The sequence below is a fragment of the Fukomys damarensis genome, unplaced genomic scaffold (genome assembly GCF_012274545.1).
Source record: "Fukomys damarensis isolate Sample0158 unplaced genomic scaffold, DMR_v1.0_HiC HiC_scaffold_26, whole genome shotgun sequence".
Lineage (NCBI taxonomy): Eukaryota > Metazoa > Chordata > Mammalia > Rodentia > Bathyergidae > Fukomys > Fukomys damarensis.
The window spans coordinates 35239711-35262171 of NW_022900938.1; the positions used below are offsets into that span (position 1 = coordinate 35239711).

Genomic DNA, 22461 nt, shown 5'->3' on the forward strand with positions numbered 1-22461 from the left:
AATAAAAAAAAAAAAAAAAAAAAAAGTGTGAAGAGGTCCTGTGTCTGAAAGTTTCAGAACTAAGGAAGTTATTGAGTATATTTGAGTCCCTACATCATTAATATCAGTGTCTCTGGGCCACATTTTATGCCCACTTTTGTCCTCTACAAAATAAGTGAGTCTGGATTTTAGTTAGCTTATTTTGAGTTTAAGAGTAGCTTACAATCTGAGAAAATATATTTTAATTATAAATGCATAGACTAGCCAAGTGCTGGTGCATGCCTGTCATGTACTTGGGAGGCTGAAGCAGCAGTATTGCCATGAGTTTGAGGCTAGCCTGGGCTACATGGTGAGTTCAAGACCAGCTTGAATTATACAGCAAGACCCTTCTCAAAACACAAAAAGCAAAACAAACAAAAAGCACAGACTATGTAAGGGAAAAAGAAGTGGGCAGAAATGACTTATCTACTCATATTTCAGAAATACTGAATTCAGTTTTTACTGCAAGTCTTTTCAAAGGCTTCAGTATGAACTTTACAGATGTCATGAATCTCTGAGAGAAATATACTACATTGCAATTTTCAGACCTATTCAACTGTAAAACATTTTTGGGGACAACTTTTAGAGCTAATGTTCTGAGGCATGCACTTTGGGAAACTGCTCTACTCAGCAAAAGGATGAACTGCTCTCCTGAGTGCTGCGACCTCTGCTTTGCATCCAGAAGTTTGCTAGCTTGTTCTGGAGAAGGAACCATGAGAGCTGATGTCATCTGTGCTCTGGGGCTGGGGGCATGGGGGGTGGGGGTTTGTGTGAGCTGAGAAGTGTTCACCTCAAGCTTGGTGAAGTTTCTTCTCAAAACACAAAAAGCAAAACAAACAAAAAGCACAGACTATGTAAGGGAAAAAGAAGTGGGCAGAAATGACTTATCTACTCATATTTCAGAAATACTGAATTCAGTTTTTACTGCAAGTCTTTTCAAAGGCTTCAGTATGAACTTTACAGATGTCATGAATCTCTGAGAGAAATATACTACATTGCAATTTTCAGACCTATTCAACTGTAAAACATTTTTGGGGACAACTTTTAGAGCTAATGTTCTGAGGCATGCACTTTGGGAAACTGCTCTACTCAGCAAAAGGATGAACTGCTCTCCTGAGTGCTGCGACCTCTGCTTTGCATCCAGAAGTTTGCTAGCTTGTTCTGGAGAAGGAACCATGAGAGCTGATGTCATCTGTGCTCTGGGGCTGGGGGCATGGGGGGTGGGGGTTTGTGTGAGCTGAGAAGTGTTCACCTCAAGCTGATGGTGAAGTTTGAAGCAAGGGTGGAGTGTATTAGTCAGCTTTGTGTCACTGTGTCAAAATATCTGACATAAAAATCTTCAAAAGGAGGAAATTTTAATTTAGATTCAGTTTCAGTTCTTGGTTCACTGGCTGCATTGCTTTAGGCTTGTGGCAAGGTAGAACCTCATGGGAAGGGTATGGCACAGGAAAGCTGCTCAACTCATAGTAGCGAGGAAGCAGAAAGAGGGAAAGAGCCAGAAAGGAAGGGACTGAGGACAAAGTACCCTTCAAAGCTGTGCCCTCATTGATCCCGCTTCATTTCAGGCCCCATCTCCTAATAAACCCATTTATCCAATCCATCGATGATACAATCACTTACTGTAGAGATCATCAGCTGGCAACCAGGCTTTCAGCACAATAAGATTTTTGTGGAACATTTTATATCCTAACCAAAATACAAGGATACAAGGTAGAGAGACAAATTTTTGAGGCCCAGGGTAGACCAAGGGAGAGAGGCAGAAATGGAGTATTTCTGGATCTGGTGAGCAATGTGGGGTCCTGCAGATGGGAGAGTTACCTAAAGGTAAAACGTGATACTATAATAGTTTTTATCTAGCTGGCCTCCAAGAGCCTCATGCTGAGAAGAGGAGACTTTGGAAGGTGCTTGAATTATGGAGAAGGTACAGCTGACTTGCTCTTACAAGGCGGAGCCTAGTTAGGAGCAGGGCATGACTTGGGCATAGCTTCTTCCTTGGCTTCTCCCTCCTCTCTCTGCTTCTTGACTGCTGTGACACAAGCAGCTTTCTACCAGACACCTTCACCATGCTTTTCTGCTTTGGAGCTGTCCCACTATGGACTGAAAATATGAACCAAAATAAACTCCTTTTTAAATTGTGGATGCTGGGTATTAGGTCATGACAACAAAAATGCAAGACTGATTTTGGTACCAGAGAAGTGTAATCATTGATGTGATTACATGACCATGTGTTTTAGAAGCCTTTGGAGCTGGTTAATGGGAAAGGTTTAGAAAAGTTTGGAGATGTTTGCAGCAAACCCCTAGAATACTATAAGCTGAACTTGATGGGTGATACCAGTCAGAAGTTGGAAGACCAGAGTGCTAATAAAAATATGGATAGTAAAAGCTAAGCACAAGAGGTGTCAATTGGAAACAAGGACTCCATTGGCAATTAGACTCCAGGCTGTGTGTTATGCTATCGCAGAAAAATTGTCTACATTTTGCTCAGGTCCTGAGACTTTGCCAGAGACTGCAATTTAGGGCAGTGAAGGAAATTTCAAGGGAACCCAATGTTCAGGCTGTGACATGGGTACTGCTTGCTGCTGTTAGCAAGATTTCCACTGAGAAACATGAAGAAAAAGGCCATCCCCTATATTTTTTTCAGTTTTGTCAGAATGAAAGGGTCTATAAAGTTGGAAAACAGGAGCGCTAGGTTGCTGAAAGGATTAGCATTAAAAAGAGGCCAAGTACTTTGCATCTGGAAATAGAAAAGATGCCTCTACTTGCAGCCTGGTGGGTGCAAAGCTATAAAGCTTTCATTTGAAAAGAGGGCCTCAGGGAGCTGAGCTCATTCAGGGCCAACTAGAAAAGAGTTTCCCAGAGTTCAGTCATCCAGGCACTGAGAATCTTTATAGCTATGACTCATAGGGGCCTAGCTATTGCTTGAACTGCTGGCAGACCTTGGCGTCATCTGTGTGGTGTTGTTTTTACAGGCACACAGAATGCAAGAGTAGTGGGGTCAGGGAGTATTCCATATAGGTTTAAGAGTAAGACCTGGGAGGTCAGGCAGTGGGCCTCTGAGAAGTCAGTACATGGAAACTCTGAAAGTAAAGCCAAAAGTCTAGTGGAGACCTCAGAAAGTTGGAGAAGCAGGAACATGCAACATGTGGAAGGCCAAAGACAACAAAACTACCCCAAGAGAGAGGCCACGGGTTCTTTGGCAAGTCATGTCATAGGTGCAGAGCTGACCAAGTTCTTTAAAATTTACATCTCCCAACAACTTGCACCAGATGTTAGGCATTGAGCTACAAGATTTAACATTTGCCCTGATGGGCTTTGGTCTTGGTTTTGTCTAAATTATTTATCTCCTGCTGTCCTCCTTTTGGAGTAGAAATGTTTATCCTGTGCCACTGTATGTTGGATGTGTTTAACTTTCTTTTTGATTTTTGTAGGATAGGGACTCACAGCTAAGTTTGTCTTGAGTTTCAGAGGAGAATTTGGATTTGTCAACAATGCTGAAAGTGTTAAGTCTGACAACTTTTAGAGATGGATAAAATTAATTTTGCACAGTTGTACATGAGTCTTGGAAATGAGAGACAGAATATTATAGTTTATATTTTGATATCCCCTAAGAGTTTCATGTGGTCAGAGGTGGGGCTTTGGGGAGGTATTTGAATTATGGGGTGGTACCTCTGACTTGCCGTTAGGAGGTGGGGGCTGGTTAGATTCCAGTCACTGGGGGCACACCCTGGAAGGGCACAAGTCCATTCTGTCTCTTCCCTACTCTCTATGCTTCTTGACATCCATGATAAGAGCGGCTTTCCACCACCCAGGCTCTTCCACCAGGCTACCAGTCATGCAAAAGCTGAGACCTCTGAAATGAGAGCCAAAATCAACTCTTCTTCCTTGGAGTTGTGCCAGGTATTTTGTCCCAAAGGTGAGGAAAGTAACTAAGACAGATAGCATTCAAAGAGCATGTTTAACCTCTCCTGTGGAGGGAGCCGGAATGGACTTTCCACCTTGTCTGTTTGGATGGGACATCACAAGCCTGCTGAATGGAGCTTTTGCCCTCTTTTCCTGTGCTTTTCAGCAGGGATGAAGTTGCTAGTCTATGAAGTGACTATCATGGCCACTTTCACTTGGGGTGATTTTGTTGACCTCCCTTTGCTGGGTTTCATTATATCTACCTGAAATCAACAGTAGCACTTTCCTCTTAATCTTCTGGTGGGATAATCCACATGAGGGTTTTGCTCCATGTCTGAGGCATCATTGTGGATAAGAACGTTATTGTTTCTTATGGGTGACCCTGGTGGGCTAGAGGGCCGACCCTTGTTCTTTGTTCCCACGTGTAAACACTCTTGAATGGGCTATTCCCATGAGGATGGCTCCACCCAAGTTTCTTCCTTCTGGCCCCTGATTGGGTGGAGAGTTAGTTTAGATCTGTGCTGTGGATTTGGCTGTCACAAATTCTGTCTGCACCTGGGCATGATGTTTGTAATCCCATTACTTGGAAGGCTGAGGCAGGAGGATTGCAGTGAATTTGAGGCCAGCCTGGCCTACATAGTGAGTCCAAGGCCAGACTGAATTACAGAGGCTCTGACTAAAAAACAAAACAAAAACAAAACAATTCTGTTTGGGGATAGGAAGGTAGAGTGAGAAATCTAACTGTAGGTTCAGCTACGTTCTCCACAAAGACTTTGCCTGAGGGCTTGTTCCTTGTAGTGATCCAGGTTAATGAGGTAGGACTTCCTCTCTTGTATGTGCTATCCCAGAGGCACTGAAGACACCCCTCCCCACATCTTGTTCCTTGCTTCCCAGGTCGGGGCCTGTTTTCCATCTTGAGATTCAGTTTGATCTCTGCATAGTAAAAGGAGGTTCACAGGTTTGGGTTGTTGGGATTTCTGAAGGCTCACATGTAGGCCACTTGTCTCTGATAGAGGGATATGCAGAAACACTATATGCACTGAAACGTCCTTTTTCACTTGTGAGGCAGATATGGGACTGGTAGCTTAACCAGAGCAAAAAGCAGGCTTCCATAGATACCTGGGTCAACCAAGCTCACTCAATCAAGACATCAAGCCTTCCTGCTACACAGAGCAGCCTTCTGACCTCACCTTGAAAGGAATGGCGCATGCTCTGGCCTTCACCCTTGGCAGCTGAGCTTCCTGAGCTTACTCTGCTTTCCCTAGTTTTATTAGATGATTCTTCCTTTGCCCTTCCTTTGCTCCTTGAACAAGAGTAGAGACTGAGTGAAGAGAAAGATGAAAGATTTCTTTCCACACCTCAGAATGCCTATAATTTCCTTTATATAGACGTTAAGGACTGTGAGTGAAATGTTGCTAGAAAAAGTTTCTCCACAAAAGCTAGATAGCAGATGGAGGCTTTCTCATCCTGGAGGCTGGCAGACCGTTCCCAAGTTGACCTATATAGTCTCCTGCCTGAGTCAACTGTCCCAGAAGAGATACTCCTAGAGGCTGAGCTGGGAGCAGTAGAATTGGCCAGAGTAGCAAAGAGCCTCTCTTCTGGCTTTATTTGATTTTATAAAGTCTTTTGCTCCAGATTTGTTTGGACTTGAGCCTCATTTGTGAATAGGCAACTTGATAATTTTCTTTTTAGAAACATCAACTTTGACTTCGCCATTATGGTATTTCTTTAGTTTTCATTGCTAAGAAAAACACTGAAACTCGTTTGAATTCTTCAAGCTTAATTAGCCTGGAAAGCTGGTAGGAAGGTGAAAGGCGATTCCTGGCTTGGAGAGAGATTGTCACAAAGTTTAGTATAGCATAAACACAGATTACATAAGGGCCCAAGGGGACTGCTATTCTGCTTCCTCAGGGAAGGGCTGACAATCCAAAAGATCCAGGCATCCAGCTCTAGTTGATGCGACCTTGGGCCATGTATGCTATATTTCTAGTGACAGTTTTCTCTTCTGCATGGTCTTATGCTATTTTGAAGAAATGTGGTTAAAGCATACATCACAGCCCCATACACCTAATATACTTGTAAACTCTCAGCAAATTGTTACTGTTATTATGAGCAGTGAAAGGGCTGTCATTTCTTTCTTTCTTATACAAAAACCAATGGGAAGAGCTCACTCTTTCTTCTTCCTGCCTCTCCCACTTGACCTTGGTTTTCTTATTACTCTAGACTCTACCAAGCTCATTATTTCCTGGCACCTTTGTTTAAAATGAACCCACAATTTGGCTGAGTCCCTCTTGCTTTATGAGGTTTTCCTTGACATCTCAACACAGACTTCGGAGCAATTGTCTTCTCAGATGGCTTGGGGCAGTTAGGTTTTGGGATGAGGGTAGACTCATCAGCTGCTAGATTTCTCAACAGTGCCCAGAATAGTGTAGGGGCATGCTCCATACACACAGAGGGTAAAACAATTCACCTGACTGGCTGCACACCGAGCCACAAAACTCGAGGGAGATACTCCCAAGGTCAGTTATAGACCATGCCTGACCTGTCAATAGTTTGCTTTTAGCTACAGATCTTCCTGAAATGGTCTCATAGGGCCCCTCCCCTTGACTCTAGCACTTCCTTGGACTTCCCATGGCTGTGCCTCTCAGAGATTGGAAGTCAACTAGGAGGCAAGATTTCTGGGCAAGATGTCTGATGGTTACTGACTTTCCCTGGTTAGCCTTTAAGCTTTGGTATGAGGAAGGAAGCTGAGCCAGACCTCTGGGAATTCCTGCCTCGAGGACAACTTGAGATTGAATTTTTTCATCCAGCTTTGTTTTTCATGCCTAGGAAAGATGGGTGCATGGCTTCTGCACAAACAGAATACAGCACTGTCTTAGAGCTTGTGTTCGTAGAAACCAAAGTAATGGAGGTGCAGAGGTCATCTCACAGCATTACCTGGACAGAGACTGAGTGCCTTTCCTGTACCCATCCTCTCATTTTCCTTACTTAGTGCTACTTGCGTAGAGGTGACAATGGGTCCAGCTATTAACTTTTCCTAATCTCCTTTGTAGATTGGATGACCAATGAAATAAAATGACAAAGCAGCTTTAAAGGGGCTGACTCACTTGGAAAGCTTCACCTTTCCACCCCCCATCTCCTTGTTGGGGAACATTCTGATGGTTGGAGCCCTAGTGGCCAGCTCAGAAGCCAGGAGGAGGAGTGTCCCACTTAGCCAGCAGGACAGAGCATGGGGTCTAAGACATTTATGGAACAACCACATTAGCACTTGGTCACCTCTTTATGAGGTGGAGAAAAGACAGGTACAAATAAAACCTTTTACAAGTTGTCTTATTGAAGCCACAATTTGGGGGGTTCTTTTATTGCTAGCAGTTACTCAGTTGTGTTAGCATTCTATGGCTGTAATGAATACCTGAGATGAATCAATTTAAAGGGAAGAAAGGTTTATCTTTGGCTTACAGTTTCAGAGGTTTCAGTACATGATTTGTTGGATCCATTGTTTTGGGGCACAGTGAGGCAGAACATTATGGTAAGGAGTGTGTGATACAGCAAAACTGACTCCCTGTGGGCAGTTAGGAGAGAGAGGCAGGGGCTGGGATTCAAGGTTATGCTCCAGAGACCTAACTTCCTTCTAGTAGAACTCACCTTCAAATGTTCTAACACCTCCCAATAGAGCCACAGGTTGGGTAACATAGGCCCTTGGGGGATGTTTAAGATGCAAATCATAACACTTAGTAATAATAAATCACTACTATGACCCAGAATATAGCTTTGGAGGACAATATTTATAGTTTCATGTCATGTAATACTGGCTTTTCACTGTTTAAGATGTTGTACAGTGACAGACCCGATGACTTTCCGCGCTATCTACTTTTCTCCTAATAGCTTTTTCTGTCAAAGTTTTGACTTTGTTTTGTTTCTTTGAGATGCAGTTTTGCTATGTATCCCAGGCTGGCCTTGAACTAGCCCCAGCTTCTCAAGTGCTGGGATTACAGGCATGTGCTGCCACTCTCAATATCAACATATATATATATATATATATATATTGTACCAGGGATTGAACTCAGGACTTTGTGTTTGCGAGGCAGGTGTGGTGCCACTGAGCTAATTCCCCTGCGTATCAAAGTATTAACTGTCAAAATTATTAAAAAGGATACTTAGAGATGTGAGAAAAATAAGAAGAGAAGCCTTGTTACTTGCAAACTGGCTAAATACACCATTATCTTTGACCAAAGTTAGAGACAATATGAAGACTTGGAGTCACTGTGGCCAACCATAATCACAGTGATTTTTTGAGACATGTACATGTTTAAATCATTCAGCTATAGAATATGACTTGTAGTTTATCTTAAAAATATTTTTATGAAGGCTTGAAATGCATTTCTCATAGCAAAACCATTTCTATAATGTCCAGATTCACTCCTGTCATCATTATTTCCAACCTGGAGCCCAGCAGGGCTGAATTTATCCCTCCAGTTCCCACCTCCTGGTACTCTCCTCACCCCTAGAAAGGAACAAGAGCTCCTAATGGCTGGGCTGTGCTGGCCCTTGACTCTGAAGAATCCTAAAGGGGACTCCAGAGGGGCTTGGTTCTCCCTCAAGTCATTTTATTAGATTAGTACACAGTGGGTGGCAGTTTATCATGGCTTGGAAGCCAAATAGTTACATTTCATTGCCAGCAAACAAAGGCACAATTCAAGGGTGTTGCCTTCTGGGGAGTAAATTACATTATTTATTAGGGATTTCTGAAGAAAGAGTTGGATATTTTCCCACTGATCTCAGAATTACACCTTTGACCCAGCCTAAGTTGTGAGACAGTGCATCTGTCAGCTCTGAAATCACTGGGGACACGAATGAGGGCAAACTCACATTGAATGAGCCCATCACATTGCTAAGTCTTTATCAAAACCCCTGCAACCATTAGATAGGAGTTTAATAATGAAAGAGCTAGTTATGGCTTATGCAAATGATTATGACAGTGCAAAATGCTTTTTAGTGATTTCAAGTTAGAATTAGGCAACAGCAATAGGCACAAACAGCCACTTAGGGGACATGCCAGCTGCTTTCAGCAAAGCTGCTGACATAAAAACAGAGAAAGGCACTAAAACAAACACAATTCAAGTCATAATTCGCTTGCTAAAAATTTCCTTTTTGTGTCTGCAGCCTATAAGTATTGTCCTGAATCAGGGCATTTATAACTACAGTGAGTCAAGTAAAACCATTAAGGAACTGAACAGCAAACTGCTATGACAAGGGCAAATAAGTTGAAGACAAAACAGAAGACCTGCTAAAGGGAGACTGGATAGTACCTGCTAAGCCACATTCATCTGGGTGGGTGGCGGCACAGGGCTGCACATGATTTTTTGGCTCAGTCCAGCCCTTGCCACAGGCCAGCAGGAGCAGCTGAATATTGGGGGTAGAAACTGTCAGATGGAATCCCAGATCGGGTTTTGCCTCCTCATTCAATTGTCCCTTTCCACTTGTACACTAATTAAAAGAAAGACTGTTGGGCTTCCTCTCCAGCCAGGATTTCCTTGACCTGCAGCAAAGTTCTCCTTTGAATTCAACGTCTGCTTTGCATTTGTAGAGTTCAAAAAAATCCCATTAGCTGTCCTGCCTATGATTTCACTGACTTGTTTGTTTTTCTGCTAACACCTCTGTGGAATTTGGCTGAAAGGGCTTGGCTCCCACACTCTTTCCCTGCAGCTAGGGGAGTGCTGAGGTGCATGAGGTGTTTATTTACACATCTCTTTGGATCATTAGGTAAAAGGAGCACACACTTCTCTCTCTTGGGTAACGCGTTTAAACAGGAGCTGGAGTTTTAGGTCTTAACAAACTTTCTAGTTAAGAAACGTAAATCTGTACAGGCAAAGCTTGTCTAAAAAGTAACTCCCATGTAGTGCTTTTCTAACACGTATTTTTCAGACTTCTGTTTAAACTTAACTTGGTAAGCAAGTTAGCTTGTGTATATAACTACAAAGGAATTTTGTTCTAAAACTTTTGAGGGAGAAACTACTTTAAGTGGATGTTTTGTTAATGTTTGAAGAAAATTGGATTTTTTTCAACTCGGAAGAGACTTAATCTTAAATTTGATTCCAGGTCATAAAACCAAATCTCAGAGAGTGCCATTACATATTTCTCTACTGACTTTTGAAACAAGTATGAATTTTTATATTGGGGTAAATTTTACATAGCGAAGGGCAGATAGCAGAATGCAGTGTACATTTTGATGCTTTGAGACATGTACATGCCTGAGTAGATGCCACTCCAATCAAGATAGGGGCCATTTCTCAAGCCATTACTCAGCTCTAAAGGAAACTGGCTCTCATGTCTATCACATAGATAAGTTTTTCCTGAATTTGAATCATCCAGTGTGTACTTTTCCCTTTTTTGAGCAGCATGTTTTTGAGATTTGTCCATGTCATTGCACCTGGTTCACTCTTTTGTGGACCAGTAGTCCATTATATGAATATACCACTTTTTTATCTATTCTTGGATAAAACTTGTTTATCCATTCTTCTCTTGGAGATTTGGATTGTTTCCAGTTTCTGAGTACTATGAATAAAGCTGTTGTAAACAGTGCTATTAAAAAAATCTAGTAAGTGAACAGTAATGGCCAAGTTTTCCAGTTTCTTCCCTTTGTAATTGCTGGATCATAGAAACAAAACCACCATATGATAGATTTACTACATACATGTTCCACCTCAGTACTGCAAAAAAAAAAAAAAAAAAAAAAAAAAAAAAAAAAAAGTAAACATGTACCTATATTATTAAGTTCACAGGGCTCCTTTAGGAGGAGTTCCCAGACTAAGCTAAATCATCACACATGTCAGAATGATCTGGACTCAAGTTTCTTTTATTTTCTTCCCTGTATGGAGGATCAAACTTGGGACCTAGTGGCTGTGAGGCAGGCACAGTGCCACTGAACTAAATCCCAGCCCAGGACTGAAGTTTCTTAAAACTAGGTCCATGTGGTAGCAATGGTAGTAGTAGGTGCGAGTTGTGATGGTACCCATACTCAGACAGTTTTACCTTTGATAGTTAAAGTGTTAATTTTTATGGTACTTTTTATTTATGGCTAGTGATAACATTTCCTTTGATAAATTTAAGATAGTGATGAATAATGTTTAGTAATAGTTTGAGCCCAAATTATGGAATCTGAAAAACACTGGCACTGTTTTAGACTGTTGTACTCACCCTGGCTTAACTACTTACTGGTTGTGTGATCTGTAGCAAGTTACTCTCAAAGTTTGCTTCAGAAACTATAATTGGGATATTAGTACAAAGCTCATATATTTGCTATGAGGGTTTAACAATACTCTCAGCACTTAAGTACTCAGTAAGGTGTGTTGGTATTTCAGTGCAAGTATCAGCATCAGGTGGAGAATCAGTTACAGGACTGTATGGTCATCATTGATGAAAAGTTCATGAGCTTTAAAGGATATATTGTTATATAAGTGAGCATAGGAAAGATGTACTCCAGCAGAAAGAAAAATCTCACATATGAATCTATCCCTCCCTTCTAGGCAAACTTCACACTCAAAACCAAAACAGCTAAATTATCAGGTGACAGGGTAGAAAGTAGGAATATGTTGGGCAGCCAAGTGGATCTTATTGACTAGTATTCCATTATATGAATATACTGTGCAATTATCCAGGAAGCATTCCAGTCCTGATGTCTGGACCCCACCCTCTGTGGTTCTGATTGGTCAGGAGGGGCCTGGAACTAGTGAGTTGCCTAGGTGATTCTAAAATGCAAGAAACCTAAAGAGGGCCTGGCTACATCATTGAGATTGACTCAGTTCAACCCTGCCCCTCCTGGACTGGGTGGCAGTGGGTTGATTTTGGCTATACAGAATTCCAGTCCTGTTCTGAGGGCTTAATTCTCTCTGCTTCCTGTTGACATCAGGGCAGCAAGCTCAGCTTTTTGATCAGTAAAGCAGTTTTCCACCATTTGGACTCATCAAAATTTTGTTCCTCTAGTCACAGGTTAGGAGTTTAAAGGGCATCATGTCTTCTGTCCTGTCCTTCTCCACAGCCAGGCCTCCTTTTGTCTCTGTTGGGAGGTCTTGAGTAGAGGATAAACTAACTTCTTTGCAATTCAAATTTGAATCAGTTCAGAAATGCTGCCTGTCACAATAGGGTCACCAAACGAACACTGTTAAGCAGCTGAAAAGGCTCCAGAATCTCTTTTCTTGATTGAGGACCTTCACTTTCACCCAGACACCAAAACATCAGGTTCAGGGAAGTATGGGATTCAGAGCTAAAAAGGATAAGACATACCAAAGTCCTAGTGTCTGTTCCTCGGGAAATTCAGCCACTTCTGCTAACTAAAGCAAGCTATTTCTAGAGCCCTGCCAGGTCATGGTGGGGCCAGAGCTTAGGTAGCAGGGATGGTCTAACCTGCCAGTTGACTCAGTTGTCTGTTCAGAAAGCCTATTTGCAGACATTACGAATCTTCTGGCTTTTACTGTATTTCTATTTCACTTTGGATCCTAGTTTTGGGCAGCTGTTCATTTAGCAAAGCACTTTTCTTGGGCCTTTTCCCACATACTCACAAATACCTGTGGTTTTATTATGCTTGCAAGATATAACGAATTAAGCCACATCTCCGGGCTTGACTTGCCACATGGGTTGTTTCCAGGGAAGATCCAGGCACTAGGGCTCAGGATGAAAACTGTAAAGCCTAGGAGGGCCTCAGTCTCTAAGCCCCCCAGAGTTGGTGCCCCTTATTGTCTTCAGATGGACAAAAACTCACAGACAATGCTGTGGGGATGATCTTCTGACAGTCATATCTGTGGGGTTTGTCGCCCCATCTTTGATCTACGAATTACTGTTTCTCATAGAATTATTCAGCAAAAGAATGATTTAGAATTGGTTTTGGCTTACTTCATTAGTGCCAACCAAGTAAATGCCCAACCACTATTCTTATGCAATTACTGAGTTCTTAAAAATGATGCCGAAAGGAGTTTTTGCCAATTTAGTTATGACCAAACTCTCAGATGTAGTTTCTCTTATGTGAAAAGTGGCAATAAATACATATAGCATTGTGGAAAAGACATAAAACTGCAGAGTGCATTAGATTCAAAATAGATCTGAAGAAATAAAAATACAGTACTAAGGTAGACAAAGAGGAGGGAAGTTCAGAGCTTAATTCTTTGGTGTGGTCCATCTCACAAAGTGTTTATTAAATCTGCTTTTCCATGTTACATCTGGGAAGAGGTGGGGAAGAACAGGGAACACATTTCCAGGGATGAAATTTCCACATTTATTTTTGTTTCATGTGCATAGAAAATGGCAGTGAAGTGTCCTATGAAAGAGGCAGGGAATGGGTATGGTGCTGCTAAATCAGACTGGATTTTGTGCTTCCAAAGTACACTGTTCCTTGTGAAACAAAAGATGTCATAGTTTGTTTTTATTTGTTAACAGTTCCTTGGGTTTCCCATTTTAAGCTGTCCATATCTTCAAATCTCTTTTCAAATGACACACTGCATTACAAATGATGGCACTTAACCAATGTGGCATTTCCATATTTACACCAACAATAGAAATTTACAAGACATAATAGCATACAATCTTGACATTTAGTAATAGCAATAAAACATGAAGGGCATCCATTTTATTTATTTTTTTTCTGTACAAACTATCAGAACATAACTTTATTCACATTAAAAAAATCATCTTTAATTTGATTTGACCTACGCATCCCCCATCTCATTTCACCCATGTCTCAAACCTCTTTCATCACGTCACCCATACCTTCACCAGACTACAGAATCTACAAGTAATTAGATCTAACACCTAAATAGAGCTTAGAAAGTCCTCTCCCAAAAGTTTTCTTACTTCCCTGAAAATTCCTCAAAATGAAAAAAAAACCCAAAAAGCTCTTCACTCATTCCTTTCATTTCACTTTCACATTTCACCATCAGATCAGCAAGACGGACTTTTCCTCTCCATCCAAACAAGGTTAAAAGAGTTCCTCTGTCAAGCAACCGTCTTGATGCTACACCCATGAGTCTGGGGACCCTGGGTACTGTTCTGCTCTATAGGAAGGTCGTTTAGTGGAATAAAAGTCTACGTAATTTGTGGTTGATTTCAGTCCATACTGTGTTGAGTAATCAGTAGAAGCTGGAAAGTGAACTCGGTCATCAAAATAAGGATCTTCATAGCTATGAGGAGACTGCAAATACAGTCTGTATGCATCAAAGTTCTTTCTGTTGGAGTCATCTTGACTATAATAGAGCTGTTGATGCTGTTGACAAAATGGAAAGGCAAATATATGAAACCAACTTTTGAAAATGCACATTTAAAGAAAAATAGTGGGGCCTCCCTGTGTCACATTTTTAAAGCAGTATTTGTGGACTTAAGGTTAGCACTTGTTTCAGGTACACACTGTGTGGTTACTTGGGCTAAGGAGGATTTCAAGCTGCCCCATAGGTGGGCCTGACCAAGTTTGCTCAAGTCCTGTGCTAAGTAAGGCTTCCAAAGAGGAGGGTGCTGAGGAGAGCCCTAAATCTCAGTGGCAGATGTCCAGTGACTATCTCCCCTTACTGGAGTCCCTGTTCTGCATCCTGTTGTGGAGAGGCCTGTGACCTGCGCAGGTGAAATAAGGGGACAGCTTTAATGTTTACTTTCACACAGAGAATCTTTGGCATATCATAATTTGTCTAGGGTTTGGATTTTTGCCTCAGACAATTATATAATTATAGAATCATCTTTTACTTCAGAGATGAAGCCAGTCCAACCCTCAATTTTAACGAACAAGCATGTGGTCTGGTAAATAGCATCACACTTTGGAAACTCTGCTGTTGGGTTGTACTATTCAAGGAGTATGCAACCTCAAGGCAGGAGAGTAGTAAAATTAGCAGAGATACCTGAGCAAATACAATTCTAGTGGAAAAGACCATCTTAAATTCATTTGAAAAAAGCAAGGCCAAGCATAGGTGAGAAGCCAGGGTTCACCCACCCCTATTTCCTTTTGTACTGCCTTAGCTTTAACTTCACATCAACTTCTTCATATCACACGGTTCTTATGCCTGTCTTATCATCCTAAATCCTAAATCCCCTCACTTAATAAGACATAACAAATGTATATGCATCAACAACAAATTCTGGAACTCAGTCAATTATAACATTATAAGGATTTCAGTGATACAATCTATTTGAAGCTAACTCGACTTTCTCTTTTTAAAGCAGTTATAATTCTATTTTTCATTACTAAAAAACCCCAAAACTATAGCATAAGCTGGGCATGGTGGTGCATGTCTGCCAGCTACTCAGGAGGCTGAGATAGGAGGATTGTTTGAGCCCAGCTGGGGCAACATAGTGAGACCATCTTAAAAAAAAAAAAAAAAAGCATAAATTATGAGCAACTGGGTAAACTATTTTTTTTCATCTAATTAGAAAAGATGATGGAGTAGGAGAGGCTCTTAGAACATCTTTATCTGAAGGACAAGATAAGCCTGTTGCCATAGTCCCAGGAAGCCCCGAAAACTGATTCCAGACCCCTCCTGAAATCTGGGTCTAGGTCTGCTACAACCACAACACTGCCTCATTATAGTGGGCTGCATCCTGCAGCGGCTGAGTCCACTTTGACCTGAGATGAACATATCCAGTCTCAAGGCCAAAATCTTAGGGTTCTTATGGAGTGCAGACTGGAAGGAAGTCATGAAGATGGAAAATGAAGTATACAAAAAAGGAGAAAAATGAGATGAGAGAGCGACATGTGTTTACTGACCTTTCCTCGCCCTGAGGATGGAAAAGATTTTGAAGACTAACAAAAAGGTGGAGGGAAAAAATGAGTGGGAAAAGAACGCTGTTGGGAAAGAATATGAATTAAAGATTTCTCAGCTCTTCCCATAAGTGGCACATTGGCCTCAGAAGCATAGATGTGGATATCTGAGAACATGAGGCTAGAGTGGAGGTGCTTCGTTTAAATCATGGGTGCATTTCTGAGGAGTGAAGATCCCCAGGTAATGTTCCTCAGGCTCTGCTGTGTTGGCTGAGCTCTGAGAAGTCAACCGACGTGGACCCCTTACTGTATTACTGCCAATCGGCTTTCTTTACAAATAATATTGCAAATTCACCTGTAGCCGTCTATTTTGTTCTCTTGCTGGTGAGGAATAGGAACTGATGTAAATTGGTGAAGGTTTGCTGGAGCCTGTAAAAAAATATTTTATGAAATTAAAACTAGTGCTTATTACTGTGGTCCATTAGGCTGTGCGGTGTCCCGCGACAGGGCTGTCTTCCCAGCATCAATGCACACTGAGGGGCAGCAGCCTGGGCTCCCTGGATTCAGCCAGGCTGCATCCCCAGGGACTGGTAGGGGATGGTAGCAATGTCAAGGAATCGCCCATCCAACAAGGGGTCCTTCTCAGTCTTTGCTCAGGCTTGGGAGTGTTTCTTTGGCTGGCTCTGAGCAGCAGCAAAGCTCTTGAGCTGAGGAATGCTACTCTTCCAGGGCTCTGAGCCAGAGCAGTGGGTGAGGGAAAAGAAAGGAAATGCAGTATTAGAATGAATCCCATGCCTTTAAGACAGCTGTAATCTGAAATCCTAGGTTCTAGGAGGAGCAGGCACAGGCAGTCCTAGGCAGTCAGCCACACAGAAGCACAATCTTATGTCTGCCACAGTGAAGTATGCCGTAAAATGAAAAGGACTTGTCGATTACATAATTGTCTTCAAGAGCCCAGTTGACTCCTGGTGATGTCATGAGCTACTCTTCAATTATTGTTAAGGCTAGCAAAGTTTTTTTTTTTTTTTAATGAGGAAAATGAAACATATTCGAGGCAAATTAGTTTATTGAAGCAAGCAAAGGAGATACAGAAGGGCATGCATGCTAAAGAGGTGATCTTTAAAATAAAGCAGGCCGCTGCAAATCTGAAGCAGCCATGCACTTCAGTTTGGATGTGCATTTCCTTTTGCACAGGGCTTGGTATGTGAAACGTAGCATCCGCAATTTTCTGAGCTATTAATTGCCATGGTAACAACAGTCGATTAGTAAACAGTCCTGTGAAATCACAATATCAAAGACAACAGCACAACGGAGATTGTTCCCCTGGCAGTAGTTAAGTTGCCACCCATTATTTGTATTTTTTAAAATAATAAACAGGTTTTCTGAGAAAAAGAGTACTTTTTCTGGGGTAGCTCACACTGATTTGAAACTTCTGGAGTAGTTGTAATTTGTCAGATAGTTGAGAATGAGGACAAAGTGAAATCGTGGTAACCTTCTGGGCTGGCATTATTTATGTATGTATGTACATATTTCTGGATAGTATATAAAATACTATGATATTTTTGTTTTTTATAAAAAATAATCACCAAGAATCACATTGTACATTCTATAATTCAAACTTTTTTTCATGAAAACAAATGGAATTGATCTTCATTCTTACTTGGAATGTAAGAGATGAGCCAGTCTAGAAGATGCAGCCCCTACAAAGCCACAGCGAGCCCAGCGTCCTGATGCATGAGGGACACAGAGAGTGACTGCTTGAGCAGGGAGGGAACAGAGCAAAGGGACCGCATCTCTGGGCTGCCAAAAAATGATTTTCCTTTTGGATCCAGCCCTCTTTATTTCTGGCCAACATACAACTACGTTAACCTGTTTTACTTAAAACAAGTGGAAAAGGCAACAATCCCAGAAGCAGGGAAGCTGCCGGGGGACCATCTCAATACAAGCACAGGCTACTTTCCAGGACACTTGACTTTTCGAGGTTCTGCATCGTATTCCCAACTGGCGTCTTACCAGGGCACAGGCCTCTGTGTGTGGCATCCCCTTGGCTAGTGTAATACTGCATAGGTGGCTGAGTCCTATCGTATTCAGAGCGAGGCTCTCTGATTCCTAACAGTGCTGGTGAGGAAGAGGTGCTGCCGACTGAAGGGAAAGCAGAGGAGGAGGGAGAGAGAAAGAGAAGAAGAAAGAAATCAGACTGTCAGTGCCTCTGAAAATGCTCTCCAGGAAAACAAAGGTCAGTAATTAGAAATGGCACGCAGCTGGTGCTAAAAGTCAGCTCTTGCAGGTGCCGAGAGCTGAGCGGCCAGACCCTAGGGCGAGGAGCACACCCTGCAGGCCATCACTGCAAAATGGCAAGGCTGATGCCCTGGCTTGGCCCGGGCTGAACAGCAAGCCACCTGGCGGGAGAGGTGCGGCAGAGGTCATGCGGGTGTGCCCAGCAGTGGTCTCAGGGACTTGTTCAGCCTTTGGTAACTGAGGAATGGCTCTAACCACACCAGAAGTTATGCGTGCTATTTTATGGCTGCAGTTCAGTTGCTTATAAACCACCCCTCTTTTATCTCTTATGTACAGCTCTTCAGTAAACAGGATTTATGGCACATTTTGATTTTGAATTATTTCACAACTATCTGCATCTCTAAGTGTGCCCAGTCCATAAAATTCATAAATCTTTTGATGGTGATCTGCTGTCAGGGAAATCATGCAAATTCAGTAAGCCTGGCTCACTGCTGAGCCTTGGCCTTATGAGGCCCACAGGACTTGTTACCCCCACTTGGGCTAACTTCCTAATAATATATTTACTTAAGGTCTCCTTTTGGGCATTTCTACACACAAGGAAAAGAGAAACATTCCACTCTGTTGCCTCCTTTTTCATTAAAAACCCATCTTGCTTGCCTGGAGTTAGGTACAAATAAGAGTAGCCACTTACTCACTAGACACAGGCCCTCCAACCTCGGCACCCAGTAGTTTGGCATGCACTGATGCTCGGTACCTTTCCTAAGCAGCCACGACTACGACACAGGGGTTGTGCAAGGCACTGTCCATATGCTACTTACCTTGCTCACTTCTGGGGGGTGGCAATTGCTTCCAGCAATTATACCAGCACGGCATTAGATGTGCCAAGAAGCAGATCCCACACTAGTGCTAAGGGATGGACACGTAGCCCTGGGAGTGACTGGAGGAACAATGTGAACACCCTATCTCTGATACATTCCAAAGGCCTGCTTAGGGACTGGGCTAGCACTTTGTTAATACTGCCCAGCATGTGTACGTGAGACGTCTGCAAACAAGTTCACTGCTTAGTAACTGTGCTAATCTGTCTGAAATGATTCTAGATTTGTATATATGCCTTTTTGTAAAGCAGCCAGATCTCTTGGTTCTCCCAGCACCTCTATTCCCAAGTTCCTAAAGGAGTCTGAGTATTTTTATGAAAGAAAAGCCCCTGGCTCAGAAAGGGTGTTAAAAACCAGGCATAGGTCTCTTTGAAGAAAACAACTCATAACTTTAAAACTAAGATATAAAATATCCACAATACCCAGCAGGCACAGATAATGTTACAAATAAAAACTCTTAGTGTAACTGGGGATATCCAGTATGTGGCAAGAACCAATGGGCATACATAGTAGTCTTTTTGGTCACATTTGTCCACACGAGCAATAAGACTGCCAGCAGTAGCCCAGTTGACAACATAATATTTATATGTCAGAGTGGGTGATTTAAAGCCAAATAAAAATAAGAAATTTTATTACTACTTTCTCCGTTTCATTTAGTTAAGAATTTACAGGATTGAATTGGTTTGGTAGTAACAATCTGCCCTTATATATAAAAAATATAGTCTAAATCTCAAAACCTTCTTTTCACTAAGTGAAATACTACAAATAGGTGGTGGCATGGTTGTTAAGATTCCCAACTTACAAATCAAAGCCACCCTGTGAGGCCTGTTCCACAGCTGAATGTGCTGGGGATCCGCAATGCAGCCAAGGGACCAGGAGCTTGCACTGGGAGGAGGCAACTCTCCAGGAGGCTAGTCCAAAGATCTTGTTCAAGGACCATGTTTTTGAGAGTTTTTTCCCAAGAAACCTAAAAAATCACTTTAGAGAAGATTCTAAACTTAAGGCCAGCAGATAGGCCGGACACTTCCAGGCACCCAGGGTGTCTTTAACTGTGATCTTCTAGTCTCCTCCATCCAAAATGCAGATTCCAGGGCCCCCATCCCAGCAGAATCTGAGTGTGGAGAGAAGCCCTGGGATTCTTTTATGTATCACAGCTGATGAAAACTATAAATTTTTCAAATGGAAGAAGTAGGTTTACTGTTTACAACAATGTGCAGTTCTCAAAGAAGGTGCTCAGCTTGATGTGCAGTGCTGGAGGTGACAAGCTTAGCTTATGTTCGGTCTCCTCTGGTGGGGAAATAGTGCTTCACACACCAACACTGTCACAAAGAACTGGAGTCTCCCCACTGACCTGACTGAATGATGGGTGACATCTGTTGGTTGGTAGTGGACAAGGAAGGGTGTGATTTGAATCGGTCTCGCTCTAACGTTGACACAGGTGTAATAAAATGGTTCTGATTCCACCCATCCTGTGGAGTTAAAAGAGGAAAAGAAACCTTTCAAAATGAATAATGACATTTCATTACAATAAGTGATTATGAGTGTGTGTTCTGATGAATGCTAATTATGCCAGAGCTATTCCTGTAGCTTACCTTTTTATAAATGCTTCGAAGGTCCCGATATTGCCATAATGTATTCAAGACCTGGGCTGCTGCCTTCACCACTTTCAGAGAGGATCTAGGGAGAGAGCGTGGGCATTAATGAATGTGGGTGGTACGGCCTCTGGCTCCATGTGGAGACAGCCTGCAAATTGGTGACCAAGAGGACCACAGGGACAGACTGCATCAAACTATCAGGTGCACCGGGGAGTCTGTCAAGTTCAGGGCTGGCCAGAGGTCTCAAGAACCACAGAGGTTCTCAGGCAGGCAGCTCTGCAGTACGCTTGGGCCAGGATGAGCCTAAACTAAGGGTCTCTGCAGATGCCTGCCCCAACCTCCCTTGGTACCTCTACTGAGGGCTGCTATTCTTACAGGCCTCCCTTGGGCTCTGAGATGAATTCAACCGTGACCACACATCCTAAATGTCAGTGACCCACTCAAATTAATTTTTCTCCATTATTAGGATTTCATCTAAGTACTTTCATGGCCTTATCACTTATACTTCTATGCAGAGAAATGTATGTGCTCTAATGTTTGTGTGGGAAAATATGGTCACATTACTTCTGTAAATGCTGGCGCTTGCTTTAAGCACTGCCAACAAGTTGCCATACTAATCTGGGACCCACTCCTTTAAAATGGTGGCCTCACAGGTAAATAAGAGGGCAACACAGCTTCCTGCCTCAGCTAAGGCCTTCAGTCACCACAGCAGAGGCTTGAACATATGGATTGGTCTTTGGGGAGTCAGCCCTAAGTATGATCCAGTCTCTCTGGCCTCACAATACATTATTACGTTGAAACTTTGACTTCAAATATATGTACCCGATAACTCTAACCCTAAGTGGGACAGAGCAGAAGAGTGTCGGAAGGAAGAGAAGAAAAAGTCGGGAGTAAATGGGACCTGAAGTACACAACCTTGCAGGTCAGTGTAAGGACTTGATGGCTTTAGTTTTATTGCTTAGAGCAGAGTACAAGATTCACTAAAATAGTTTCCCTCATCCTGTTTTTCCTCAAATTATGTGTGATTTTTCTTGGGATTATTATAACTAAGTGCGGCTTTCAAGATGGCTACGGACTATACATGTCTCCCAAAATTCTTATGTCAAAGTCCTACGTGATGGTATTAGAAGGTGAGGCTTTTGTGAAAAGTGGCCTAGGAGAGGCCTCTCACTGCTCTACCACATGAAGGCACAGCTAGACAGAGGTCCACACAGGACACCAAATCTGCTGATGCTTTCATCTTGGACTCTGTCCACCCCACCCCCCAACTGTGAGGAATACATTTCTGTTGTTTATAAGCCAATCAGCTCATGACACTTTGCTATAGTAGACATTCTGCTAAGCAGACTTTGATAGAACCAGAAATCAGTGGAGGATGAGGGGTGGGTGTTTCAAGAATTTAAAAAGTATAGAAAAGGCCACATGCCAGAAAATGTCTTCCCTTTGAGACTGCTTAGAAGACAGCGGCTAAGAAATGCAGAAATGAATCCTCCACAAAAGCTCCAACATAGGACAATCCCAGGAGTGAGAGCCCTGTGCAGGCCCCTCCTTGCTGCAGACTTGCCTGTTGCCTCTGCCTTTGGTTATGTTCACCAGCTTCTCTATGCCTCCTGAGTCAGCCAGGGCTTTGGCATTCTCCATGTTTTTGCTCGTCACCTCGTGCAGAGCACAGCAGATGGCCGCCATCGTCTCGTCAGAGAGTATGCTGGGGCCATTGCCACCAGGAAGCCTATTGACCAGGTCTCGCATGGCATATTTACCTGTCAGATGCCAAAGATTAATTTCTACTTTCAAAAGGTATCGGGTTTTTGTTGCTGAAAGATTCTGATAGTTTGCAAGCTCTTAAAAATAAAATGTAAAAAAGAGACATTAACAGGAAAATAAGAATCAAAACTCACAGCAGAGTAGAAAAACATAAGTATAATTGTAAAGAAAAAGTTAACATTTAGGGCAATTTCACTTGAAGAAATGATTTATAAAACATTTCTGTCAACTGCTGAAAGAAAATGTAAATCAATGTATAAAATTGGGTAGACTAACCAAGTTGCTTTAGTTCAACTATTTTCTGTAAGAGTAATGATTTTTTTTTTTTTTTTTTTTTTTT

The 22461-nt window shown here is 42.3% G+C and overlaps 1 protein-coding gene across 9 annotated transcripts in view; it reads right to left on the reverse strand.

The window, feature by feature from the left end:
- Positions 1–13072: 13072 nt before the first annotated feature.
- Positions 13073–22461, reverse strand: part of Pkp4 (plakophilin 4) — a 223946-nt gene continuing 214557 nt past the window's right edge. For 5 of the 9 annotated variants that reach the window (XM_033756272.1, XM_019204971.2, XM_019204970.2 and 2 more), the window contains 6 exons: positions 21922–22117; positions 20355–20439; positions 20114–20231; positions 17663–17791; positions 16005–16078; positions 13073–14170 (listed from right to left, as the gene is read on the reverse strand). In XM_033756272.1, coding sequence (XP_033612163.1) covers positions 13922–14170; positions 16005–16078; positions 17663–17791; positions 20114–20231; positions 20355–20439; positions 21922–22117 — 851 coding nt within the window. In that variant the 3' untranslated portion in view covers positions 13073–13921. The remainder of the gene's footprint in view (positions 14171–16004; positions 16079–17662; positions 17792–20113; positions 20232–20354; positions 20440–21921; positions 22118–22461) is intronic. The other 4 variants (XM_033756275.1, XM_033756274.1, XM_019204972.2 and 1 more) reach the window with 2 other exon arrangements.